Below are 12,812 nucleotides of genomic sequence, written 5' to 3'. Positions count from 1 at the left end.
GGTATAAAAATAGGTACCAAATTCTTAATTTTTGAAACGTACCTAGAATTTATTAGCAGGAAAATCATAATGAAGGCAGAGACAGAAGAAAATGGTGGATTGAAAGGCTGGCAATATCCAGTGAGATGGGACCCTACTAGATAGGGTTTTCAATAATCCAACGGCTCATAATTTAGGATCTAGATCAAGTTCATTATGAAATAAAAAAGTAGGTGAGTGTGGCTTTTGCAAAAATGGCTGCCATCTTATGTCACGGTTATAAATATAAGCAAATAAATAAATAAGACACGCGATCCAGGTGGGTGAAAGACCAGTTAAGTACCCCCCCCCCCAACCGTAGACTTTTCTTAAAGTCATCTTCCAATAGCCTCAATCTAGCTTACCCCACTTTAATTAATTTCTTTAATATAATGTATTAGGATTAACTGTTTTTCTTTGGCTATATAAGTCGTAGAGATAAGTATTTTGTTTTTCACAAGTACCAACTGAGGAAATTACTAGGTGAGGTGAATACTGTGTGTGAGTTGTGGTGGGCTGTACCATTGATCACTTGGAAGTGAAAACATGGACATGGTGGTGGAACCACAACAGCAACTTGACACAGAGTTAGTCAATAAGAGTTCGTGGCTAAACCAAGAGGATGAAGAAGAAGAAGAGGTGGGTGTGAACCTGTTAACAAGGCACTCTAGCTCAAGCCATCCACCGCTCAATGGAGTCGGAGCTGGGGATGAGTTTGAGCCTGAGCCTGAGCCTGTCCCTGTCTCCGCCCCTACCAGTGGAACCACAAGTGAAAGCTCTGACCAAGAGGAGGAAGACAAAGGCGGTGTTCGAAATGAAGAGATGCGTGGTGAGAAGGGAGATGGAAACAGCATTTACTATGACAAAATTGAAGGTACCCCATTTTCCTCATAACCATTCTCTGTGACCATGAATATTTGTTGGTCTCATATACATAATCATTCTCATGCTTATTCCAACATTGGGTTCATCTCTTCTCCTTCCCCTGTTTAATTTTTAAGTTCTTCAATTGTTGTCATCCTTTTTGTTCGTTGATTGTTGTATGCCCACAATTAATAAAGGTTACCTTGCCATTTTACTAGCAACCTGTTGTTCACTGGTCAAGTTGGTTTTGGTTTCTTTTGCCTCCTCCTACACGTCACTAATACTGACGCTCAACCTTCACATTTATTCACCATTCACGGTTAAATTTTCATTTTCAATTTATCACTTCATTTCCCAGAGGAAGTAAAGGAACTAGTTCTCAGTATCATTGGAAATTTGCATAAAGGTCATTGAAAGGTAGTTAATTGTTATAAGTCTTTGATTGGTGATTGAAGAGCTTCACTATAACATATTGCTACCATTTCTCTTTGTTTCTTCTAGACTCTGATGATAAAAACAAAAGAACTTACCTTTTACTAGCCATCTTATTCTCTTTGAGTTCACTTCAATTGGATTTTTTCTCTTTTTGTATTTATCTTATTCCGCCACTTGTTTCACCATCGTTATCCTCTCTTATATCTGTTATTAGTGAGAATGCAATTGGTTTTCATTGTTTGTGGCTGAAGGAACATGGAAATGTCGCCATTGCAATTGGACCCATCAAAATGGAAGTCCTTCTATAGTTGATATCGAGAGTCATGAGGGGTACTTCCACAAGGCAATGAATACAAAAACGTTAAACCAGTGGGGACCCTGTTTTAGTTTAGAAACTAAAGGTCAGTAGACTGTAGATGCCAAGATTAATGCAGGGATTGTGACTGGTAGCTGCTGGTCAAGATTCCATAGACTGAACTGAACCTCGTCAATTGGGTTATTGTAGTGATTTGTGGTTAGATATTTTCTTTCATTATAGCTTAAAACTGGACCAGTTGCTTTAATTTTCCTGATGTTGGGTATCTCTTGTTAGATAATATTCCCGGATTAAGTTTATCCGACAACAAATGTCGAGCTTCAGTTTATAATGTTGTGCTGATTCTGTGTGTTCTGCTGTGTATGAGTTTTTTGTTTTTGTCATTGCTGGCTGGTAAATTCCTTTGCACTTTTGTTGTGTGTAGATATATTTACATACTTCACTTTGCATCTATAAAATGTGACTTTTGGTGCACATTCTAATAGTCCAATTATCAGTTGCAAGTTTAGAAATTTAACTAGATCATGGCTTATTATCTGGACATTTTTGTTCAAACTGAATTGTTTCTTTATATAGAAGGTGCTTGACTGGAGTTGCATAACAAAGTGTTCATCTGCTTTCATGTTTGCAGGCGCTGAATCCATCAATGAAACTTATGAAATGCAATCTGAAATTACAAAAACCTTGACCATGGAAGTCAGTCATCAAACGGTGAGAAATGTAGAGGATCAGAAAGGCTTTGGTTTGAGCCCTGCCCCGGTTGAACATTTACATGAAGAAGCAAATGGAAGCTTCAAGCATTTTGAAAAAGAGGCCAAAGTAGATGCCAATGTTGACTTAAATGGAGAAATCAGAGAGGATTTGTACTGTCCAAATGGAAGTTTCAAGAACATTGAGGAAGAGACCAAAGATGCTAACATTGACTTAATCGGAGAAATCGAAGAGGATTTGATGGACTTAGATGTTGAAGGGGTTTTAGAGAAACAAAATACACATGATTTGTACTGTCCAAAATGCAATTCTTGTATTACAAAAAGGGTGATCCTTGTTAGAAGAAAACCTAAAGTTTCAATACGCCACAAACCAAAGCGTGGCAAAAAGCCGGATCTGATTCCTACTTCTGCAGGTTTTATTGTCAGTGGTGACACGCCTGAAATACATTCAGATCCTAGTCCAGCAGCAGCACCTGACGAGCAAGATGCCAGTAGAGAACAAGAACAAGAAGCATTCAGCTGCTTATCATGCTTCAGCCTTTTCATTCCTATAGGTATTACATTACTTATGTCACATAATCATCTAAGTATCTTACTGATCATTAGAGTAGAAACAACCAACGAAGGTGTAGATGCATTCAATGGTAACCTCACATGTGTGCAATTTCTATTTTCACGCATGCTTGTATGTTACTTGTTAGTTCCTTGGTATGAGTTTCGAATCAAATAAATTTAACTTTTTAACTTGACAAATTTTAGATCATTACCATGTAGGGTGTTTTATGTGCATGAAACCTAATTCCATTCTTTAAATCTTGAAGGAAATGGTTGTTTCAAGATCTTTCAGTTCTTCAGAGGGGGGAGACAGACTGAACACACCCAAAGTCCACAAGAGATAAGGCAGAGGGAACACTCAGAAAGTACCGAAGGAACCAACCTGAGTGAAAACAATCTAAGTCCACAAGGAACAAACCTGAGTGAGAACACACCAAGTCCTTCAGAGATTAACTCGGAGGGAAAAACACAAAGTCCTCTAGAGATAAGCCCAGAGGGGAAAACACAAAGTCCTCAAGGTATTAGCCAGAACGAGTACCCAGAAACTCCTCAACTGATAAGCGGCAATGATGACACACAAAGTCCTCAGAAGAGAAGCCATGATGCAAACATGAGTAGTCCTCAATGTATAAACAATAATGAAGATGCACAAAAACCTCAAGATATAATCTGGAATGGAGGTACACAAAGTCCTCAAAAGAAAAACCGCGATGCAAACATGAGTAGTCCTCAACATATAAATCCTAATGAAGATGCACAGAAAGCTCGAGATATAAACCGGAATGAAGATACACAGAGTCCTCAAAAGATAAGCCGCAATGAAAATGCACAGAATCCACAAGATGTAAACCAGAATGACAGCAAGCAAAGACCTCAAAAGATACCTACAGAGAAAACAAATTGGATTTTATCGATTTTTGGATATTATAAGAGCAAAGGAGGTATGGTTAACTTTACAATCATTAAAAGATGAAAATCTGTTATGTCTATTTGCTATTGCTGTCTTTGTATGTTTATTGTTTACCTCTTTCTCTTTGCTTGGAGTTCATAGTTACTTTCAAGGTTTTAGATTGCCTTGGAACGGTTTAGATGAAAGCCTTGACCATCTTGGCTATCACCATCTTATCATTCTTACTAAGAGTGGTCTATTTGTGCTTGATATGGAATATTAGAATATCCACCTGTTCAAGCTGGTCATGCTGTATCAGTGCAAAGTGCTGCAGTGCCAACCCCATCAGTTATCAACGGTGAACATATAGATGCGACAGCTATAAAACTCAAAGAACCTGGAATAAGTGACATATTTTCTTCGACAGACAGCTCTCTACTTGGCAAGCTGAAAGGTGAATCTACTGTGCAGAAGCCAGATGCTGACTTGTTTCAGAGAAATATTGGTATGTGCATGTTTGGGTGTATTTTACTGCTAAACCATCCTTTTCACATTTGATTTTAACTCCTTAAATTGTTTCTTTTAAACTGGAAAAGGATTGATTTCTCACTTGTATCGACTCATATACTTGATTGTCGTGGTGCAATGTATTGCATGTTAGATTCGCTGAAGTTTCTAATTTTCTGCATCTTCTGCCATTGCAATATGAAGCAGGTGAGAATGACATAAAGGATATTGAAACTGGGTTACTCGAGCCATTATTACATCCCAGTGTGGAAGTGCCACCTTCGTCTCAAACAATAACAGAAACTGAATATAGAGGTACTGATGCTGGTGAAGTTCGTGAATGGGAAATTCTGAAAAGTATCGTCTATGGTGGATTAATTGAATCAATCACAAGTTTAGGGGTTGTGTCTTCTGCAGCCGGTGCTGGTGCCGGTACATGTAAGTTTTCTCTCTTTTTCCCCTCTCCAGATTATATCAAATAGTTCGAGTAGATGCATGTTTTGTCATATTCTCTCATCCCTTATCATCACATATATATATAATGTAGAATATTTCCTTGCATGGAACATACTAGACCCAGTTTTTGCTTTGATATTGCAGTGAATGTTTTGGCTTTGGGAGTGGCAAATCTGATTGGAGGACTTATCGTCATTTGTCATAATGTGAGTATTTTTTCCCTTATGAATAACATTCCTTGTTTACAATGATGCTTGATAAAAGTTGTCTATTAATATGTACATTGTAATCTGTAATAAATGCCTTTTAATTAATATATTGTTCTGCAAATCTCCTTTCACTTATAACTTTACAGCTTAGGGAACTGAAAAATGACCAACCTCGAGCTTCTGATGTTGAGGAAGATCGGTACCAAGTGCTGTTAGGACGGAGACAGAATTTCAAACTGCATGCATTTGTAGCTATTTTATCATTCCTCATATTTGGCTTGGTTCCTCCTGTCGTCTATGGCTTCTCGTTTCGCAATAGCGATGATAAAGACTTCAAGCTAGCAGCAATGGCCGGTGCTTCTCTAATATGCATCATTTTGCTTGCACTAGGGAAAGGTCATGTTAGAAAACCAAACCGAGCTTATTTCCGAACTGTATTTTATTACGTCAGCCTTGGGATAACGGCGTCTGGCATCTCATACGTAGTTGGTCAACTGTTGAAAAAACTCGCCGAGCAGCTCGGTTTGTTTGACTCGAGTTCAACTGTCAGCATGCCGTTTTTGGAGACGATACCAATGGAGATGGGAAGGGCATCCTATTGAAAGTTATGGGATTGGATTCCGAAGGAATTTTGAAGAGAATGATGGCATGAGAGCATCAATTCTCAGTGAGTCACATAGCATGTTTTTAGCTTTTTTCTTTTTTGTTGGTACATTTTATATTCTCTTCAGCGACTTGCATTTTTAGCTTTGTGGCGACGAACAAACTTATTGAAGAAATAAGTAAAATTTCCCGAAAGTTCTTCACGCCATTTTTTGCACTCTATTTTTTTTGGTAACATGGCTTATATTATTCGTTAATAAATTATAATAAATACTTATTTTTCTTTTAATTTGCTATTAGGTCCTTTTAAATTTGGGTACAATAGACTGATATAATAACTCTTAAATTTTAAAATACATTTTCATTTCTTTTTTAACAGTTAATGTTTTTACACGGCATCACGCATTTCACTTTCAGTGATTTATAATATAAGTTTTTCTTATATTTCTAATAAAGTTATATATTAGAAAAATTTATTGACATACATATTGTTGTCGAGGGAGTGAGTTCGAATGCGTTGAAATGTATTTTACTTCTATTAATATACTGAAGAGTAGTAATTTTAGATATTTTATAAAAAAATAGATATGAAATTATTAAAAATTTTATTTGATTAAAATCGATCAAATCTTTTCCTTATCTTCGGATAAATAGGCACGCATTCCCGTAAGGATTAAGGACCGTAACGTCCCAATCTCTGTACAGCCAAACACTAAAAAATTAAATGTTTAATATATAATCTGGTATTTGAGTTTTTGACATTTTTTTTAATATGGTACATATAATTTTTTAATCAATGTGGTACTTATATTTGACAAAAGTTACACGTATTGATACTTGGAGATAATGATGTTAATTTTTAATATTTAATTAGGGTTTTAGAGTTGATTTGATAAAATTTACAATTAACTTTCATTAAATCAACTTTAAAATTTGAATTGAATCACATCCATTAGACCGCATTTGACAAATTAAATACAAATTTAAATAAATTCATAATTGACATTAAATTTATTCTATTATCAAAATCATGATAATTTCAAATTTAATAATATTAGCAAATAATTTTATCAAATTAACTTTAAAACTTGATTAAACAATTTAAAAAGTTAACACTGTTATCTTTGAGTATCAAAATATGTAATTTTATCAAGTATAAGTACCAGGCCAAAAATAACACAAGTATTATGTTAGAAAAAAGTGTTAAGCTCGAGTACCAAATCATATATTAAGCTAAAATGATATCATTTATACCAATAAATTAAATAATAATTTTAAAAATTAAATAAATAAGATACATGATAAATTTGTTTCAATTTTGCTTATGGAAATAAAAATTTTCACTACTAATATATTAAATAAAAGCGTTTACAACCATATAATTAGATAATATGGCAAATGTTTCTCCTACTTTAACCAATGGTCGAGAGTCCTTCCTCGTTTTGAGCATAAAGTAACTTTAAAACTCATTTTCTATAAAATGTAGAAAATAATAAGTACATAAGTGTTACTTATCATTTACTATTAGAATTTTGATTTAGATTTAGATTACGATGAAATATTTAAAATTAAAAATAAAATGTAAAACATTTTTAAAATTTAAAATATACATTTATCAATAATATAATTATATTTAGTAATTAAATTTAAATAATATATTAAATAATTTTAATTTTCAATATTTAATTTTTCAATTTATCACATAACTTAATTAAATTCGATAATTTTAAACAAAATTTAACACTTAGAATTATACCAAATGGATTTCAAATTTAGTAGGGATTGAACAAAAATAAAAAATTTAGAAAAATAAAAAAAATAGTTTCCAGTTGCAGTAAAATTAGTGATATGAAAATTTGAACCATCTTACATTTACTACAATAAAATAGTTTTTTGGTCTAATTTAGGGGCACACATTCCAGACCAGGACAGGCCCTAATTATCCTTTTTACCTACGCAAATTTACTTACAATAAAAAAAGACCAAAGTATAAACAATTTTCACTTTGAACCCAATCGACAACTATGTTTGTCACCATCAATTAGTTTTTATGGCGGCAATCTTTGGCCGGCGACAAGAGTAAGTCAATGGAACCCATTTTCTCCTTCATTATTTGCATGATTTGCGAAGCTGATGGCCTAACAGTCGGCGACTGGTGAAGGCAAAGTCCAGCAATTGAAACCATAGCCTTAGCTTCATCCAAGTCAAATTCTGCACCCAAACGTGGATCCACCAGCTCCGCCACGTCCACCGCCGTCCCAACTTCACTAATGGCTTTTAAATTGGGCGCCATTATCGACGTCAATAATTGTCCCCTTTCGGGACAAAAAGCTTCCATCCCAGTAACAAGCTCTAAAATAATAACACCCAAGCTGTAAACGTCGTTCTTTTTGGAAGCCAACCCGGTTCTCAAGTAATGAGGGTCGGTATAACCCGGTGACCCTATCATCACTTGCTTCGTCGTCCTGGAACACGACGGTGGCATCACCGTCGACGAAAAACCCATCTTCGCCGAACCGAAATCACAGAGCTTACAATTAAAACGCTCGTCCAACAAGATGTTTGAAGCTTTAATATCGCCGTGAATGATTTGGAGGGTACATTTTTCGTGTAAATATTCGATTGCTTGAGCGAGTTGATAAGCTATGGCCGTGCGGGTCTTCCATGGAAGTACTTCGTTATTCCTTTCGTGTAACTTTTCTTGTAAGTTTCCATTAGGAATGTACTCAAACACCATGGCCCCTTCTTCTGAAAAAATATTAAAAAGTTTTCAATTAATCCAAAAAAAAAAAAAGAGACTTGTCCTCTTATCTTTTTGAAGAGTAAAGCAAAAGACTCACGCAACGCACCTAGATCATTGCAGTAACCAAGAAGTTTAACGATGTTGTCGTGTCGGAGCCGGAGCAAAATATCCAGTTCTTGTTTAAACACTTGGTTAAGTCGATCACCGCCGATGTGGACTTTAACTGCACCTTGTCTTGAATTACCAGACAAGTTAGCCAGGTAGACATTGCTAAACCCTCCTTGACCAATCACAAGTGAGAAATCTTCAGTAACATTCTTAATCTCATCCCAACTGAATTTCCTAACAAACCCTTCACCGCCGCCGCCGCCGCCGACCGAATCTTTTCCCTTGCTTTCGGTTTCTTCAGGTTGAGCGGCTGATGTGGGTTTACTTCGTCGGAGTTTCCTGAGTTTAAGGAATCTGAACAAGAACCCCATGGCAAACAACAAGGCTAGAACCAAGACAAGAGAAACGGTGATGAGGATGTCGATTTGAGGGTGAGAGTGGGGTTGGGTTGTTTTAAAAGAGGGTGTGGGTGGGTCAGTGCCGGAAGTGTGGGGAAGAGTGGAAGCGACGCAGAAAGTGAGTGGAGAAGATGAAAGGAACAATGGTAGTAATAAGAAAATGGATGGGAAGAGACAAGAACGGTAGTACCAGCAGACAAAATTTGGAACACATAAAATCCATGTCCTTATAACCTTAGATTTGTCAGTAGTCAAAGATGTAGCCATGGAGACGTGCACAATCCGACAAAGCTCGATCTAATATTCCGATCTAGGACGAGGGAAAGAGAAGAGAAAGAAACAAAGGATGAAACCCAGAGAGAGGTTCTTCTTTTTCTGCCTAATAAACCATTTGAGTTTGACCGACCGCCTATAAACATATTTTTTTAATTAAAAAAACACAATTTTTTTCCAATATTTTTAAAGATTGAGAATTCCTTTTTCTTTCATTGGTTTAATTTATAATTTCAAAAAGTTAATCTTTTATTTAAACATTTAAATTAAAGTGTTGATTTTGCTAATTTATCGTTTCTTGACATACAATTTAATAATAGCATTTAAAGTTTTTATAGTATTCTTATTATTACTCATAACCCTAAACTATTAAATAGGAAGACGATTTATGTTGAATTTTTTTTATGAGCACAACAACACTATCAACTCAGATTAAGGTAATTAGATTAAATTTTCAAGTATTTATAATTTTTAATTTCTTTTTTACATTATTAATTAAATAATTAAGAAGAAAATGGCATACCAATCAAAGTAGTCAGGATTGCATCGATAGGTATACCGTCTTCTCTACTAAAATTGGTACGTATCGATATCGGTCTATTTTGGTGTACCATTTTAGACTTATCGATATTTTTAAAAAATATTTAATATATTCAAATAAATTAGATTAAATAATTTTAAATATAAAATATTAATTTATTATATAAAATACTCATCAATAAATTTCACAAATAAAATTTCATCATTTAATAAATCTAAAATAAATAAAGAAAAAAACAACCCACACATTAAATAACAAAATTATACACAACATTATTTAAAAAACCTACGATAAAATCACCTCATACTAAATATATAAAATGAAAACTTAATAAAAAGATAAACACAGAGTTATGTTCGAAAGTTTTAGAATTTTTCTTTCTTGAGTTTATTTGTTTTAAATTTTTTTACTAAGTAATTTTCGTTAACCTTAGTTAAAATTAAAGTTTAATATTTAAATTTTAAATTTGTTTAATAAAAAGGCTTTAAAGTTGGTAAGAAATATTTTTTTAGTATTATTTATGCATTAGTCGGTGTGAAATGTTTTAGTCAGCGTTAACTATAGGAATTAAAATTTAAATCGGTGTAAGAAAAAATTTTAGTTATTCTAATTTATTATTCAAACAGCGTCTACCAAGAAATGCAACCAAAACCAATGTACAACCTACTACATTAAGACCAAGGGCTAAAGATGATTCCCGCGTTGCCGCGGATTAAGAATTAAAACGTTAACAAACCAAAATATTCAATCCATTAAAGCAAGATTTATCAAAATATAATTAATTTCTTTTTAAATTAAATGAAAGGATAATTAAATATAGAATAAAAAGAATCTTATATGTTTGTCTAACGGTTAAAGTGTCTATCGTGTTAAGTATAATTTAAATTCAAATCGTACCAATCGTGTTGCTGTATAATTTATAAAAAGAACCTTGTTAAAATGAAATTCAAATAATCATTTAATCTATTAATTCACGTAAAATTAACATTAAATCTTTTATTTTAATTAATTGAAAATGGAAACCAACCCCTCTACTCCGTGTATTGTTGTAATCCTCAATCAGAACAAAACGTGTTCGATTAATAAAATTTTGTACACCTAACCAAAAAAAATCAAATCAAAGCTTGCTTAGGAAAACAACTTTTGAAGGGTTTGTGTTAGACACTATAACTCATTTTTCATGTGTGTATGTATGTGTGTCTATGTTTTTTCTTTTTTCTTTTTCATTTAATTGGTATTTTAAACTCAAACTTGTTGAAAAAAATTAACTATAAATGTTGTTCATGCTTGGTTATTGTGTCGTATGATATAAAATAATAGAATCAATGTTAAATCAGTTGTTACGAAAATTAATTTAATCAAAGATTTCACATAAGTGTCCTTATCAATCTAACAACCCAAGCCTTTATTTATTTTTTAAATAATATCATAGTGTACGCATTATTTATGATGTCAATGGTCGCACGGGGGAATTGGTCATATTGTTTTCCCTCAATCATTTGGTTGTTGTCTTTTATAATGAAAACGCAATTAGAAGTCACTATTTTCCCAGCAGCCGTCCATAAGAGCTAATTCCAATAAATGTCCTTTATTTATGATTCCCATTCTAAATTCATCCTTAATTTTCAAAACATTTTAATTACATGTATAAGCTATGACCATTTAGGTCCAGAATCTCTCTTTTTGCTTTGTTTTTAGTAGTTTTAAAAGTTTTTTTTAATTATTTCATTTTAAATTATGTGCATAAGATTTGATGTGTTGTTTAATTGTTAAATTGAAGATTTTAATGATGGAAGGACTTAATTCATGTAACCTTAATAATTTTAAGATGTAATTAAAATGTTTTTGAAGTTCGGGGGTAAATTTAAAATAAAGGTTGTAGTTTGAGAATGCTAAATGCAATTAACAACTTCTTCTTTTTTTTGGACAAATCACCACTTTAAAAATTCTTATAATTATTAAACATATTAGGTACCAGCAAGTGTTGGGTGTAATGGTAAGATACATTGCACTCTCAATGAGAAAATACAATTTCAAACTTTAGAGACAACATTACTAAAAATAACAACCTCGAACATAAACAATAAAAAATATTTTTAAGAAAAACATACTAATAAAAATAAGTATTAATCGTTGCAAGATTCAAATATGGTATAAAGCTCATAATAAAAATGACATTTATTTTGAAAATAAAAAGAGAGCATAAAATAAAATAATGGATAATTTAATAACAAAAATTTCGTCAATCAATGATTACCATGTTCAATTTATTCCATAACAATATCATATAATTTTATTAAAAGTAATTGGTTGGATAAAAAGAAGGATAAACTATAAAAATAGTCACTTTTGTTTGTTTTATATTATATTTTAGTTGTTTACGTTTTAGTCACTTACGTTATTGTTTTGTTACTAAATAGTCACTCTACCATTAAACTCCCTAACGTAGTCCTACGTGGCAGTCTAAATGGATTTTAAATACCAACTTGGATGTCCAGTTTCTGGGATGAAAATAGGTTTTTAATTTGGACTGCTACGTAGGACATCCAAGTTAACATTTAAAACCCATTTGAACTGTCACATAGAACCGTTATTAGGGAGGTAACGAAGCTTAACAGTAGATTGACCACTTCATAACAAAACGATAACATAAATGACTAAAACGTAACATTTCAAACATAAGTAAATAAAATATAATTTGAGGCAAATAAAAGTGACTATTTTATAATTTACCTTAAAGAGAAACATATGATAGAAACCTAATAAAATGGTTGAAATATTTCAAAAAAGCAATAACATGGTTGAAAAAGTTACTCTCTATCTCAATTCTCAAGCATTTATTTTCTCCCTTTTAAATTAAAGAAAATTATTCCTTCCTGTTTAAATTTAAAAAAATGTAATAAGCCTTTTTTTTTTCTTTAAAAAAGAAGCAAAAAGATAAAAGCTCTCTATTAAAATAATATTATCACAAATAAAGTTAAACCTTGAATTGTTCAAATTAAAATATCGCTTATGTATTTTGATGGTGACCTAATACCATACACTTCCGAAAGGCGCAATACGGCAACGTTTACGTTTACCAACCAAATCCCTACGAAGAGATAGCTGTTTGGCTTCCCACTATCCTATAAGACCACCAACAGACAATAAATAAGGCAGGGCGCAAGGGACCCTTTTCTTTATA

At 33.0% G+C, this 12,812-nt stretch overlaps 2 protein-coding genes across 6 annotated transcripts; one reads left to right on the top strand and one right to left on the bottom strand.

The window, feature by feature from the left end:
• The first annotated feature begins 393 nt into the window (after nt 1–393).
• On the top strand, nt 394–5,768 carry LOC105765389 (membrane protein of ER body-like protein). 5 transcript variants are annotated; one of them, XM_012584451.2, is made up of 8 exons: nt 394–892; nt 1,569–1,718; nt 2,265–2,900; nt 3,168–3,842; nt 4,074–4,295; nt 4,502–4,735; nt 4,898–4,959; nt 5,109–5,768. In XM_012584451.2, exons 1-8 carry the CDS (start codon nt 565–567, stop codon nt 5,562–5,564), a joined length of 2,763 nt encoding a protein of 920 aa, XP_012439905.1. In that variant the 5' UTR covers nt 394–564; the 3' UTR covers nt 5,565–5,768. The 5 variants fall into 5 exon arrangements, with proteins under 5 accessions (XP_012439905.1, XP_012439906.1, XP_012439909.1 ...); XM_012584452.2 differs by having other exon boundaries at nt 396–892; nt 4,505–4,735; XM_012584455.2 differs by lacking the exon at nt 1,569–1,718 and having other exon boundaries at nt 401–892.
• A 1,607-nt stretch (nt 5,769–7,375) lies between these two features.
• Nucleotides 7,376–9,205, bottom strand: LOC105765388 (probable receptor-like protein kinase At4g10390). The gene is made up of 2 exons (XM_012584450.2): nt 8,415–9,205; nt 7,376–8,313 (listed from the first exon to the last, which is right to left on the bottom strand). The coding sequence occupies exons 1-2, from the start codon at nt 9,079–9,081 to the stop codon at nt 7,607–7,609; spliced, it is 1,374 nt and encodes a 457-aa protein (XP_012439904.1). The 5' UTR covers nt 9,082–9,205; the 3' UTR covers nt 7,376–7,606.
• Nucleotides 9,206–12,812: the final 3,607 nt, after the last annotated feature.

This window comes from Gossypium raimondii, chromosome 12 (assembly GCF_025698545.1).
Source record: "Gossypium raimondii isolate GPD5lz chromosome 12, ASM2569854v1, whole genome shotgun sequence".
NCBI lineage: Eukaryota > Viridiplantae > Streptophyta > Magnoliopsida > Malvales > Malvaceae > Gossypium > Gossypium raimondii.
The sequence above is the reverse complement of the archived record's forward strand: the minus strand, read 5'-3'. Positions and strand labels throughout refer to the sequence as shown.